Source organism: Eumetopias jubatus, unplaced genomic scaffold (assembly GCF_037043125.1).
Source record: "Eumetopias jubatus isolate StellerSeaLion01/CBP00866 unplaced genomic scaffold, mEumJub1_p1.0 scaffold_15, whole genome shotgun sequence".
Lineage (NCBI taxonomy): Eukaryota > Metazoa > Chordata > Mammalia > Carnivora > Otariidae > Eumetopias > Eumetopias jubatus.
In genome coordinates this window covers 81,572,913-81,586,556 of record NW_028274821.1, presented here as the reverse complement: position 1 = coordinate 81,586,556, position 13,644 = coordinate 81,572,913, and the positions used below count along the sequence as shown (strand labels likewise).

Below are 13,644 nucleotides of genomic sequence, written 5' to 3'. Positions count from 1 at the left end.
ATTACAAATAAAGAAATTAAGTCCTAGATCGGTGAACTGTCTTGTCAAAAGTTACATATTAGATTAGTGGCAGAAGCTAAATATTTTATTAACTACCACTATCAGCCACCTTCCTACTGAACCAATCCTGTGAGTTCATTTCAAAGGTCCACTAAGTGATTTTCACCTTTTTTTTTTGACAGCGTCAGATAGTAGATACCAGACAAAAAACATGCAGAAAATTTTCATTAATATGAAAATGCAAGCTGAAGAGAATAAAACATAAACAAACATGAACATTTTACAAGGCCCAGAAACTCAAAGTCGTGCACAGTTTAGCTTACAGTCATCTCCTGATTATCCGTCCAAGTGGAAGTAATGCTAACCTGAATGACAGGTAATCTTGATCAAGTACTCACATATGCCAGAACGTGTGCTATCTCATTGACTCCTAACAGCTATCCTATGAAATGGTAAAAGCTGCACCAGGAGGTTAAATAACTTGCCCAGTTACAGAGCTCATAGTGAAAAGGCAGAGTTCAATTACAAGTCTCCTGATTTCAAATCTAACACTTCATCTATTATACGATGCTGCCTTTGATGTCCTGCTGCAGGGTGTCCAGCACACTACCCACACTGATGCTTTCACTGAATGCTCTTAAGTCCCTGAATCTCAAGAAAGCAACTCATAATCAACAGCATCAACTAATCTCAGGTTTCTCTCCCCAAAGATCATTGGCAGTAGGGCCAAACAAAGGCAAATGCAACTGGAACCATGGACAACGTATGGCTTGGTCTCTGCAGGCAAATAATATATACTCTGTGCATTTTTATATTACCTTTGTGTCTTTTTAGTACTAGCCTTAGCATTTAGTAAGCATTCAATAAATGTCTGCTGAAGAAATGCAAAAATGAGAGCTAATTAGGAGTCAAAGGACCTGGAAAGCAGGCTACTTACAGTATTAGCTGTGGATAATCAAGAGTTGACTGCAGTTAACATATTTACCGGTAAGAAACATGATACAAATTCTTTCCCTCACATTCAAATACACTGTCCTATGTACACAACCATTAAAAAAATTACACATACACACACAAGCACATTTCTTGAGAAGGCAAGCCAGTTTCAAAACTTAAGATGTACATAGCATATTAATACAAGTTATCATGCAAACCATGAAAAACATAGTGTGCAATTCAGCCCTGAAGGAACTACCTTTAAGGAAGAATAAAGAATCGGCAGAAAATGATCTGCAAGAAACCAAGACAAGGGCTAAAAGGAGAAAAAAGCAAACAGAGGCCATCACCTGGAGAACTTTGGAGAGTTAAGCTGTAGTAATAGAAGGTGCTCTTTACTGACAACTTACCTTAGGAAGATAATGTTACTAGAACCTGCACCATTCTTATATGGACACACATTTTATCATCATTCTATGTTATAGATTTACCACCTTCCATTACTTAGCTTAATTCAATTCAAATTGTTTTCATATTCATGACCTTATTTAGTCCTCACAACTCTGTGAGGCTGGCAGGACAGGTAATTCATCCTCATATTAAAAATGAGGACACTGAAGAACAGGAGTTCAATAACTTGCAAAAAGACAAGAGTAATATTAACATTAAAGTTAATTAAATTAATATCTGTTGGTGGGAGAAGAGGGGGACTATTATAGTTAAATGGCACCAGAAGTTTTACTTTAATGTTACTACGTTTCTTTTATAGGTTAAATGACCTACTATGTGAAGAGTTACTTTATGAAACTGGAAAGCATTATATAACTGTAGATGATATTATCACCAGATATTCTGCAGAAGATAATGGAAAATATTTTTCATTTGTAGGCTCTTAGAATAAGATCCAGAATTCTTTTTGAAACACAGAATAGTCTTTTGGAGTACTGAAAAAACAGGTGAAACAACATGAATTTAAAAAATGAGGGGTGCTGGAGGGGAGGGGGTTGGGAGGATGGGGTAACTGGGTGATGGACCTTAAGGAGGGCACAGGGATGTAATGAGCACTGGGTGTTATCCAAGACTGATGAATCATTGAACTCTACCTCTGAAACTAATAATATATGTTAATTAATTGAATTTAAATAAAAAATAGCCTGTTGATTTAAAAAAAGAAATTTAAAGACTATAAAATAGCTAATAAATACATATGCAATACTAACTCTCCAACAAGTAAAAAGAAGTGAAATTAAAGCAATGAGAGTCCACTTTTTTCCTATTTATAAGTTCAGGATAATAATTTCAAGTGGGGAATTGGGTTCTTTCACACACTGCTGTAGAAGCATAAAGCAGGTATATGCTTTTAGTATCTACCAAAATTTAAAATGCAAATTACACAGTAATTCACTTGTAGTGATTTCTTAAAATTATTATTTTTTTTAGTAACCTCTACCCCCAATGTGGGGCTTGAACTCATGAACCTGAGACTGAGAGTCACATGCTCTACTGACTGAGCCAGACAGGCACCCCAACCTGTAGTGATTTATACCAAGGAATTACTATTATGAATGTATAAGTACATATTTACAAAGATTTTCTCTGTAGTATTGTTTCTAATAAAAAAATGGAAGCAACCTAAATATTCATCAATAAGAGTAGGTTAAATAAATTATTGTGTATCCATATAATGCAACACAATATAGACTTTGAAAAAAATAAAAAAGACTTATATGTGTGTATATGTGTGTGTGCAGTGTGTGGGTATGTTTTTTAACTTGGAGAGCTATGATATATACACTGCTTTGTAAAAAAATAAGATGCAGAATTAAAAAATATAGTAAGGTTCTTTTTTATCGCAAAATATTTGAAGGTACATATATTTAATTACATATATATTATATAACTATATGCGTACATTTAAGCATAGAAAACTTTTAAAAAGGATTATATACACCCAGAGAATAGGGAAGGGAAAGAGTGAGACCTTCATTTTCTACTGTATACATTTGTATTGTCTAAATTTGTTATGATAAATATATACTAACTTCATATGTCAATGTTTTTAAATGGTTAATGATAAAAATAACAATGACATAAAGAAGAGCAATGTCTTCTAACCAAAAATAGTTACTGAAAATAAACCCAGCAAAAACTGTTGACAATTTATAAAACATTTATTCACAGCACAAACATATCAACATTGTAAGTAGAAAAAAGAATATTAGCAACTATAATAATGCATAAATTTGGGATAGTGCAAAGTCAAAAGATGCAACATTTTGCCCAGGTTTTCTTTTTCCTTTTTTAAGATTTTATTTATTTATTCGACAGAGAGAGAGCACAAGCAGGGGGAGCAGGAGAGGGAGAAGCAGGCTCCCCGCTGAGCAGGGAGCCCCATGCAGGGCTCGATTCCAGGGTCCTGGGATCACGACCTGAGCTAAAGGCAGACGCTCAACGGACTGAGCCATCCAGGCACCCCTTGCCCAGGATTTCAATGAGCTAACTAACATGTACCAGGGAGTCCGCATATAGAAATTATGTTTTTTTATCTTAGTAATAAAAGATGGATTCTATGTTATAAAAAAGATCAGTAACTCAGGAAAATTTATTAAATGTTCACAAATAACAATACCATAGTAAGTACTGTTTTTTATATTTGTATTTTCTTTTACTTTAAGTTTTACTTATTTTTTTAAGTAGGCAGACACCCAACATGGGGCTTGAACTCAAGATCAAGAGTTGTACACTCCACCAACTGAGCCAGCCAGGTGCCTCTATACTTGTATTTTACAAACAAATGTTAAGTGGTGGCTGCTAAAATAAAACTGATTGTCACGTAAGTTTCCAATGATTTAATTAATCATCATTATGGAATTATGGAATAGAGAGCAACAGATGTATAATATAAAACTACTGATAATTATCAGATTATTAACATCATATATAATATGCCTTCAGAATAAGGCTGACATATTTGAAAACTACCTGCAAGTAAGAGGCATATGAAGAAACCCAAAAATGCTCTGAATAGTTAACTGACAGAGCTGGGGAAGATGCCCTGTCTTTCATCATGTACCCCAGGTATAAATCATCTTTTTCCTCAGGCAAAGAAGAGCTCAAGAAAGAGGTAGTCAAGTATTCAGATTTCAAGTAACAATTTCCATCTCTACACAGAGAAGGAAACACTTTTTCCTTGCTAAAAAACAAAAGTGCTTAAGCAGAATTCTTGTCAACAAAGCAAGTCATTCAAGCCAGAATGCCCATCTTGAAAGGGAGGTGCAAAAAGAAAGAGAACTATCTAGGATATCATTAGTTATATGAGAAATCAAATTCTCTTAAGTTATGCACAGATCAGAAAAAGAATTGTCAAAAGAAAAAAAAAAAAGAAGAGAGTAGCAATAGCTACTTTTTCCTTCAAGGAAAGTAACCTAATTATTTTACAGAATCAGATTCTCTGGGTTGAAAAGGCCTTTCAAGGTCATTTAGTCCATCTCCCTAGCTAATGTCTTTTATCTTTTCTCTAAGCCCTGAGCATATATGCCTGTTTCAGTGACAGCAACTCCATTCCAGAGTTACCACATTTTGTCTTAGGACAGTTATTAGAAAGTTCTTCTTTTTTTTTTCTTCTGGAGAGAAAGCAAGAGAGCACATGCACATGCACAAGCCGGAGGTGGGAGAGGGTGGTGGGTTAAGGGAGGAGGGGTCAGAGAGAGAATCCTAAGCAGGCTCCATGCTGGGCGTGGAGCTCCATCTCATGATCTTGAGATCATGACCTGAGCCGAAATCAAGAGTAAGATGCTCAACTGACAGAACCACCCAGGTGCCCCTAGAAATTTCTTCGTTATTACTAAATGAAAAATTTTGTTATAATTCTATTTGCCATTTCTTAATTTTATCTCATGGGATACTGGTCAGTAACTTTGGTCCCTCTCCATGAAACAGTCCTTTGACTCTCTGAAGATAATCGTCATAGCTCACTAGATCTCTCTTCTCCAGCTTGGACACCCCTGTTGCTTTGGCCACTCCTCACAGGGCGTGGTCTTGAGGCCTCTGAAGTCTCTGGGTCTGGCACCTTCTGATTATAAGCTATCTAATCTGTCTAAATCTCTTTTAAAATATCTTTTCTTCCTACTTCAACCATAACGCCAAATTATATAAAATTTAAACATTACAGATATGCATAAATGGCAATTTGAAAGTGCTTTCTAATTCCACTCCCCAGAAATAACTACTGTCAAGAGTTTGGTGCATATCTACTATTTTCCCCTACATATACTTATACTATTATATATACTACCTATATAGCATCATACTTGATATACGGTTTCATAGCTTGCTTTTTTCATTAGCAATATGGATTAGACATAGCTCCATATCAGGACATACAGCTCCACCTCATTTTAATAGTAACACAATTATTCTACCAGATGGATATCCACCAAGGGACATTTCAGCTATTTTCAATATTTTACTAATATAAACAATATTGTAGTGAATGTCCATGTATGTATGTGTATATGGGTAGATACATAATATCTTTATACATCATTGCTACAATTTCCACAAAATGTATTAGAAATGTATATCATATATAACTATTATATATTAAATAAGTATATATAATAATTCTAATATATAGAACATAAAATATGTCCCTTTAAATTTGGATAATTTTGCCAATTTGCCGTCTAAAAGTTTTTGCCCAATATACAGTCTCATCAACAATGTTGTTGTTAAAAATAAAATACAAACATCTAGGGGCAGTCTGACCAACTCCTCAGTGTGGGGCTCCACTGTCCTCCTTTATTTTGGATACCATACTTCACATAATGCAGTGAAGATAGTATTCGTCCTTTGGGGACCCATGTCATGCAGTGCACGGTCAACTACAATTTGTAGAAACTTCTGCACAAATTTCTGTTAAACCACATCTTCCCCATTCTATGGTCAAAAAGTTTTGTTTTTAGACCCAAGGATAAAGAATTCTCTATTTCAAGAGAATATAGTCAGAGCAATGTAAAACACAGGCTTACCAATTCATTTTTTGTGTTCAGGTTACTCTCCATCTCTTCATAGCTCTGTTTTTGTAACCTGGCCTCCTCTTTCAGTGATTTGTTCAATTTATCTTGACTTTTAATTTCCTCAAGGAACCTTGTCTGCTCACTCCTAAGCTCTTCAGTTTCCATTATCTTCTTCTCCAGATCCCTTTCCAGTCTTTCTACCTCGTCTGCCAACACAAATTGAATAGTTTATTAATAGTTATATTTTCTACTTAAAGAAAGGTAAGAATATTTCTCAGATAATAGCAAAAGAAGTCTTAGAATAATATAAATACAATTCTACTTTGAAAACTATTCACTATGGTTTTGGGGGAAAAAAAGACAATCTTGAGCGAGCAAGTGACTTATATCAAAAAGTGAGAACGCATTATCATTTGGATAGCAATTTTAAAAGTTAACAAATTACAGGGCAACTGGGTGGCTCAGTCTATTAAGCATCTGACTCTTGGTTTCAGCTCAGGTCGTGATCTCAGGGTTGTGAGATCTGGCCTGGTATCAGGCTCCACATACAGTGGGGAGTCTGCTTGAAGATTCTCTCCCTCTGCATCTACCCCCCCGCCCACCGCTCTCTAGCACTCTCTCTCTCTCAAGTAAATAAATAAATCTTAAAAAGAAAAAAGATAATACTTTACTTCCAAGTATTTCATTCAATTAGCATGTTGGTAAATGAGGTTTTTTCCAGGTCTCCTATTAAAAAACATGTACTATTAGGCGCCCGGGTGGCTCAGTTGGTTAAGCGACTGCCTTTGGCTCAGGTCATGGTCCTGGAGTCCCTGGATCGAGTCCCGCATCGGGCTCCCTGCTTAGCAGGGAGTCTGCTTCTCCCTCTGACCCTCCCCCCTCTCGTGTGCTCTCTCTCTCTCTCATTCTCTCTCTCTCAAATAAATAAAATCTTTAAAAAAAATGTACTATTTTATCTGATATTAGTAACTACACTTTCAAGGATGCTGCAAGTAGGCTTGCAAAATATTCTGTGATCTTAAAAATCCTTCAAAGGCTTCCTACTATGGATAGGATAGCATCCAAAACTTATATGAAGAACTCACACAGATCTTCATGATTTGGTCCCAAACTCCCTCTCCAGCCTTATTTTCAAGTACACCCACTGCAGCCTTTCTGAAGTGACTCCATTTCTTGAGATTTGTGATGCTTCTTCTTACCTGCAAGCTTTTTTTTTTTTTTAAGATTTTATTTGTTTTAGAGAGAGAGAGAGAGAGGGAAGGGCAGAGGGGTAGGGAGAAGGATTAGCAGACTCCCTGTTGAGCACAGAGCCACACATGGGGCTCGGTCTCACAATCCTGAGATCACTACCTGAGCCAAAGCCAAGAGTCAGATGCTTAACCATCTGAGCCACCCAGGTACCCCATCCTACAGGCTTTTATTCACACCTCTGTCTGGAACTTTCTTCCTCTATCTCCTACTGGCCTATTTTGTACCCTCCACATCTTAGTTTTGAAAAATATTTTGAGAAGCCTGCCCTGACTCTATCCTCTCCCCAGGTGAGATGCTTCCCAGGGATGCTCTCAGGTCACCCTGTACCTCTGCTGTGTCCTTCATTGCACAACGAGTTATAAAATGTGATCAAATGTCTATGCATCTGCCTTTCCCACTAAAGCTTTGTAAAAGCAGAAACTGCATCTGTCTGGCTCACCACTGGATCCCAAGGGCCTTAAAGGCTCCGAGTTAATATTCAGAGTCATAAATAAGCCTAGGTAATTTATTTTTTTTTAAAGATTTTATTTATTTATTTATTTGAGAGAGAGAATGAGAGAGAGAGAGCATGAGAGGGGGGAGGGTCAGAGGGAGAAGCAGACTCCCTGCTGAGCAGGGAGCCCGATGTGGGACTCGATCCCGGGACTCTGGGATCATGACCTGAGCCGAAGGCAGTCGCTTAACCAACTGAGCCACCAGGTGCCCATAAGCCTAGGTAATTTAAACATTTCCCCCAAAAGTGTATTTGTATGAGGACTTTCCTATGCACTATTTATATTTTTAAAGATTCCAAAACATAAACTCAGGGTAACAAATACTGAGTTAGGGGATCCAAACTAATAAAAATTTACCCTATTTCTCAAGGATTGTATCAAACCATATGAAACTGCTGTTTTTGTAAGCCAAAATGGACTAACATCAATTTCAAATGGTTGAACCTACAGACTCATTTCCTAATGCTCTAAAATAGTTAATTCATACCTTCCTCTTTCTCTTCAAACCTCCCATACTCCTTCCATTTTCTTTCTCAGCTGATGATCTCCTATTTCACTGAGAAAAGAGACACCACCCAAGGGAACTTCCTCATTTTCTCACCACCAAAGCCACAAAACTACCCACATCTGCACACACCTTTGCTCCCTTCTGATAAAGTATCCCTCATATCAAGAGACAATCTTTCCTCTTTTTCTCTGATCTCATCTTGTCTTTTCAAGGACCATAAGAATTGAGCCATGATGGTCTCTCCACTCCACCCTCAAATACACTCTTCCTTTCTTCAGTTACTAGCTTTGAGGTTTATTGCATTTGCTTCTGTCCATTTCCTGGTCTGGAAGCTACTGGTGAATTTTTTAACTTAAACTCTACTCTTTTTAAAAATCCCTTTATTAGATACTAGGAGAGAGAAATTGTGGGAGGAAATTTCAAACCTTCACCCAAATGTGTCCCTTCCATTCGCTCTGGATCTATAATCTAGCATTTGTTCCAACCACTCCTTAACCATGCCGGTCAAGACCATCATGTACAGTCAGTCTAAAGCACTTCTCTGTGCTCATCTTACTTTTTCTTTATGTCTGCAACATTCAACCTAGCTGACCACTTCCTCTCGTGAAATCTTCTTGGGGCTTTTGCAACCCACTATTTCCTGGGTTTCCCCTTACATGGCCTCTCTTTCTCGGTCTCCTTAGATGGCTCACCTTGCTCTTCTCGACCCCTGCCTGAGTGAGTCAATCAATTCCAGTGGGATTAAGCATAATTGTTATGCTGACAACCCCCACATTTATATCTCTTTGAACTCCAGATTCACATTTCTAACCCTCTTCTTGGTTATCTCACAGACATTCAAACTCAGTATTCTAAAGTCTCCCTTGTGTATACATTATATCACCAATCCAACCACTTACTCAAGCCAGAAGCCTGGGAATTACCCCATTCATTAGAAAGTATTGCTGATTCTACCTCCCAAACTGATCTATTCCACATGCACCACCTAAATACAGGCCACCAACACTTCTAGCCTGGCTTACCGCGACAGCCTCTGGACATGTCCCTTTATCTCCATTTGCCCTGCTCCAAATCATTCTCCATCCTGCATTAAAAATAATCTTTAAAAAATTTTTTAAAAATATTTATTTATTTATTTGAGAGAGAGAATGGGAGAGAGAGCAGGAGATGGGGGAAGATCAGAGGGAGAAGCAGACTCCCTGCTGAGCAGGGAGCCCAGTGCGGGACTCGATCCTGGGACTCCAGGATCATGACCTGAGCCAAAGGCAGTCGCTTAACAAACTGAGCCACCCAGGCGCCCCTCTTTTAAAAAAAAAATTAATTCCAGTATACTTAACATACAGTGTTATATTAGTTTCAGGGATACAATTCAATACAGTGATTGAATTCTATGCATTACTCAGTGTTCATCAGGATAAGTGTACTCTAAAAATAATCTTCTTAATATAAAGTGGATCATGTCCCACTGCTGCCTAAAACTTCTCATATGCTTCTTACTGCACCTGAAATAAAATCCAAACCCCAAGGCCCTGTGTCATCTCGCCCCTCCCCCAGCTCTCCCAACTTTTTCTTGAGCTATCCTCCAGTCATACTGAACCTTTAGTTCTTTAATTTACCAGCGGCTTTCCAGCCTGAAAGTACAAGCTGTTCCTCTCTCTGAACATCTTTCTTCACATGGCTAATCCTCTCCTGCCTATGCCATCAGCTTATATGTCACTTCTCAGAGAGCCATTCCTTTACACCACATTTGCCAAAAGGGGGTTTTCTCCTCTGTTACTTTATCTGGGTTTGCTTGCTTTTTGTCTTTCTTTTCCACTAAAATACAAGCTGCATGAAGTCCAGTACCATATGTCTTGTTCACCATTGTATCCTTAGTGCCAGATCCAGTGCCTGGTTCACAGTACATGCTCAATAAACACTTGTTGATTCTTAATGACATTAATGTATAATTGTTGTATAATGACACTGATGTTAATTGGTTTATGGGGGTATTTTTCAAAAAAAATTTTAATAGCATTATAAAGCTCATACTTCAATATATTTTTCTGGATAACTTCTGAAAATAAATTCCTCCCCCACCCAAATTTAGTTTTTTTTTAAATGTCACCTTACCTAAGCTGAATCTCTCAAAAGCTTCTTGTCTGTCCTGGGTAGATACTGGCTGACCTTCCAAACTTTCCAATGAGCGAAGATGAAAAATGGTAAACTGGATGTAATGAGGAAGGGTCACAATTGGATTTTCAAGTAGGATCAGAGAAGTCAAATCTTGAAGTGGTTTCAACTTGCTTACATCTTGGAGCTGAAATGATATATAACATTAGTATCTCTATAATTTAGTTTTAAAATAACAAAAACATACCTAAAGAAAGTAATAAATAAAGAAAATTGCTATCAATATGGCAAGGAACCTCTTCATGGAACCCATTATCCAAAATTAGTGGTGTGAGGGGAGGAACAGACAGTGAGTATCTGAGTATCTATAGTGTATCAGGGCAGTATTAGGCATTTTCCATATGCCATTTCATTTACGACTCCTCACAACAACCTATGATAGAAACAACATCTTAATTTTGTAGATGAAGAAACTGAAGTTCGAAGAAATTAAATAACTTGCCCAAAGCTCAGAGCTTACAAATGAACAAAACAGGATTTGAATTCATCTGTGTAACTTTAAACTATTTTTTCATTATACTGATTGAACACATCACAAATATAAATGGCTATAAAAAAGATTTTGGTAAATCTTTAGATAACAGTTATAATTGATAGTTAAAAGAAATAAGCAAGGATACAGAGAGATACTCACATTCTTAAAGACTTTTATGTTTATCCAAAGAGAGATTTTAAAAGGTTGAGAAATGCTACTCCTAATACCTAGTATAAATAAATCTCCTCTCACAAGTGAATGTGTATCACTCTTACTGATGACAATGTCAAATATAAACTGGGATGAGAAAGTCATAAAAAATTAGAAATGATAATAAATATTTATTGAATAATTTTCCTGTTAACATCAGTTGACACTGAGTACTATCTAACAATCGACTAATTGGAGGAATATTTATAGCAAATTTTAGATTCATGGCTACCTCTTTCCATCATAGCATAAGCCCCAAGAGCTCCAAGGTGATGCTGTGCAACATGGTATAGGGTTTGGGCTCTGAGGCTTTTGGGCTGTTGCAGTGAAATGGTACAGAGTCACCTTACCAGACCTTTAGAAAGATGAAATAAGAAAGCATGGACATTGTGAACTGCACAGTAATTAAACAAATGTTGTTTATCATTCTTGGCTTCCACTGGTGAAGGTTTAAGGAGTTATTTAGTGTTTTAAAGTTTTTAAAACATTTTCATATCTATCATATTATCTGAGCCCAGTAACACCCCTGTAAAGAAGGCATGGTAGGGTTTGTTTTCTCCAATTTAAACAATGAGTTTTAGAGAGATATAGGGATTCTCCAAGGTCACAGAAGGCAGGTCTGGACCCATATTAGGAAGCACATCTTTTATTGTCTATTCTATGACTGATGTTCTTTGAGCATGGTTGTTCCAATTTTAATGTAGATTTAAGTAAATCAATGTTTTTACTTAACAAATACTTATTTTTTTTAAAGATTTTATTTATTTATTTGTCAGAGCGAGAGAGCACAAACGGGGGAGTAGCAGGCAGAGGGAGAAGCAGGCTCTCTGCTGAGCAGGGAGCCTGACACGGGACTCGATCCCAGGACCCTGGGATCAGGACCTGAGCCAAAGGCAGACACTTAACTGACTGAGCCACCCAGGCATCCCTTAACAAATACTTTTTAAACACCTAACTGTATAAATGTTAGAAAAAAATCATAAATTATACTCCAAAGGAAAGCATACACGACTATCAGATTATGTGAGCCATGAAGCCATGAAGTATCAGATTATGTGAAGCCAACGAAGTTGCTCTACTATAAGAGCTAGTGATTAACCTCCTATAACACCTGACACTATAATCAAGCTTAATTCATAAGTGTGAAAAAAACAAAACAAAAGAAAGAACTCAGTTCCTGGCATTCAGTGACCTGGATTCTGGCACAAGCTGCGTGACTGTGAGTAAGAGACTTAACCTGAAAATGGGAAAAAGACGATACACTACCTGATAGTATTCAAAAAATAATCCCTTTACTGCCTCCTCAAGAAAAGTTTTCTAAGGCTCAAATGAAATGACAGATGCAAAAATCCTAAGAGGTCAACTCTCAGTTACCATGGAACCATGCAAAACCAGAAATGCCGATATTTAAATATCCTAGAGAGTCCTAGGTTATGCCTAAATTTGATCTCTGGTCAAAGGACCAAGAACCTTAAACGAAGAAATCTCATTTCTTTTTTTTTAAGATTTTATTGATTTATTTGACAGAGAGAGAGAGAGAGAGCACAAGCAGGGGGAGCAGTAGAGGGAGAGGGAGAAGCAGGCTCCCCGCTGAGCTGAGAGCCTGATGCGGGGCTCAATCCCAGGACCCTGGGATCATGACTTGAGCCGAAGACAGACGCTTAACCGACTGAGCCACCCAGACCCCCCAAGAAATCTCACTTTTTAAAAACTTAGATTTAATATTTTTTTCAACAAGTCTAAAAATTTGAAAAAAATTTTTTTACTACTTTGAATAACTTACCGATGATATCTTGTTGCCTTTCAGATTGAGGACTCGCAAAGATTTTAACTTCTTCCCTAACCATACTGGGATATGTTCAATTTCATTTCCTGCAAGGTTTAGCTTTTGCAGATTATACATATTTTCTATGCCTTCAATTTTGCTGGAAAGCAAAGGATAAAATCAAATTTAGTAAATACAATGATAGAGTTCCTCCAATGTATGTTTAAGAATAAACAACCTTGGTTTTATGTGGGGTTACTTTCCATAATTATAATTTGTTAACACTTTTATAAACGAGAACCAAACAAAAGTGGCTAAAAAGAAATTGACCAGAACAGCTAAGCGGCCAACTCTTCGTTACTGGGTCCAGGAATCCTACCTATCCTACTATCAGACTTTAGGATCCCACAACACAGAAAAGGAGAGTCTATCCATGGTATTATCACTACCCACTGGGAGCAGTACTAGTGGACAGCCATGGGAGAGCTGAAAAACTCAACAGCACACATTCCTATGTTCCATACAGTCCTGCACAAGAGATATCCTTAATTATTACCCTAAGTCATCACCAAAAGATTAGCTATGACAGCAGGATATGGCTGCCATTTTGAACTGATGGACTCTCTGTGTTTATGGACACTATATTTATGAACATAAATATTTTAATCAGAATATTTAGAACAATAAAACATTTATCATTCATTTTGATGAATTTTCATTGATGAAATATTTTCCTAATTTGTCAATTTATTGATTACAATTTAATTGTCATTTTAATTCCTTGGTAAATTTTCTATGGGCAAATATTTCCAAGC

The 13,644-nt window shown here is 37.0% G+C and overlaps 1 protein-coding gene across 7 annotated transcripts in view; it reads right to left on the bottom strand.

Annotated features, from left to right (window-relative positions):
* CNTRL (centriolin) overlaps positions 1-13,644 on the bottom strand; it is an 83,962-nt gene that overhangs the window by 56,012 nt on the left and 14,306 nt on the right. For all 7 annotated transcript variants that reach the window (XM_088019224.1, XM_088019226.1, XM_088019228.1 and 4 more), the window contains exons 5-7: positions 12,848-12,989; positions 10,320-10,506; positions 5,967-6,160 (exon numbers count right to left, since the gene is read on the bottom strand). In XM_088019224.1, coding sequence (XP_087875350.1) covers positions 5,967-6,160; positions 10,320-10,506; positions 12,848-12,989 — 523 coding nt within the window. The remainder of the gene's footprint in view (positions 1-5,966; positions 6,161-10,319; positions 10,507-12,847; positions 12,990-13,644) is intronic.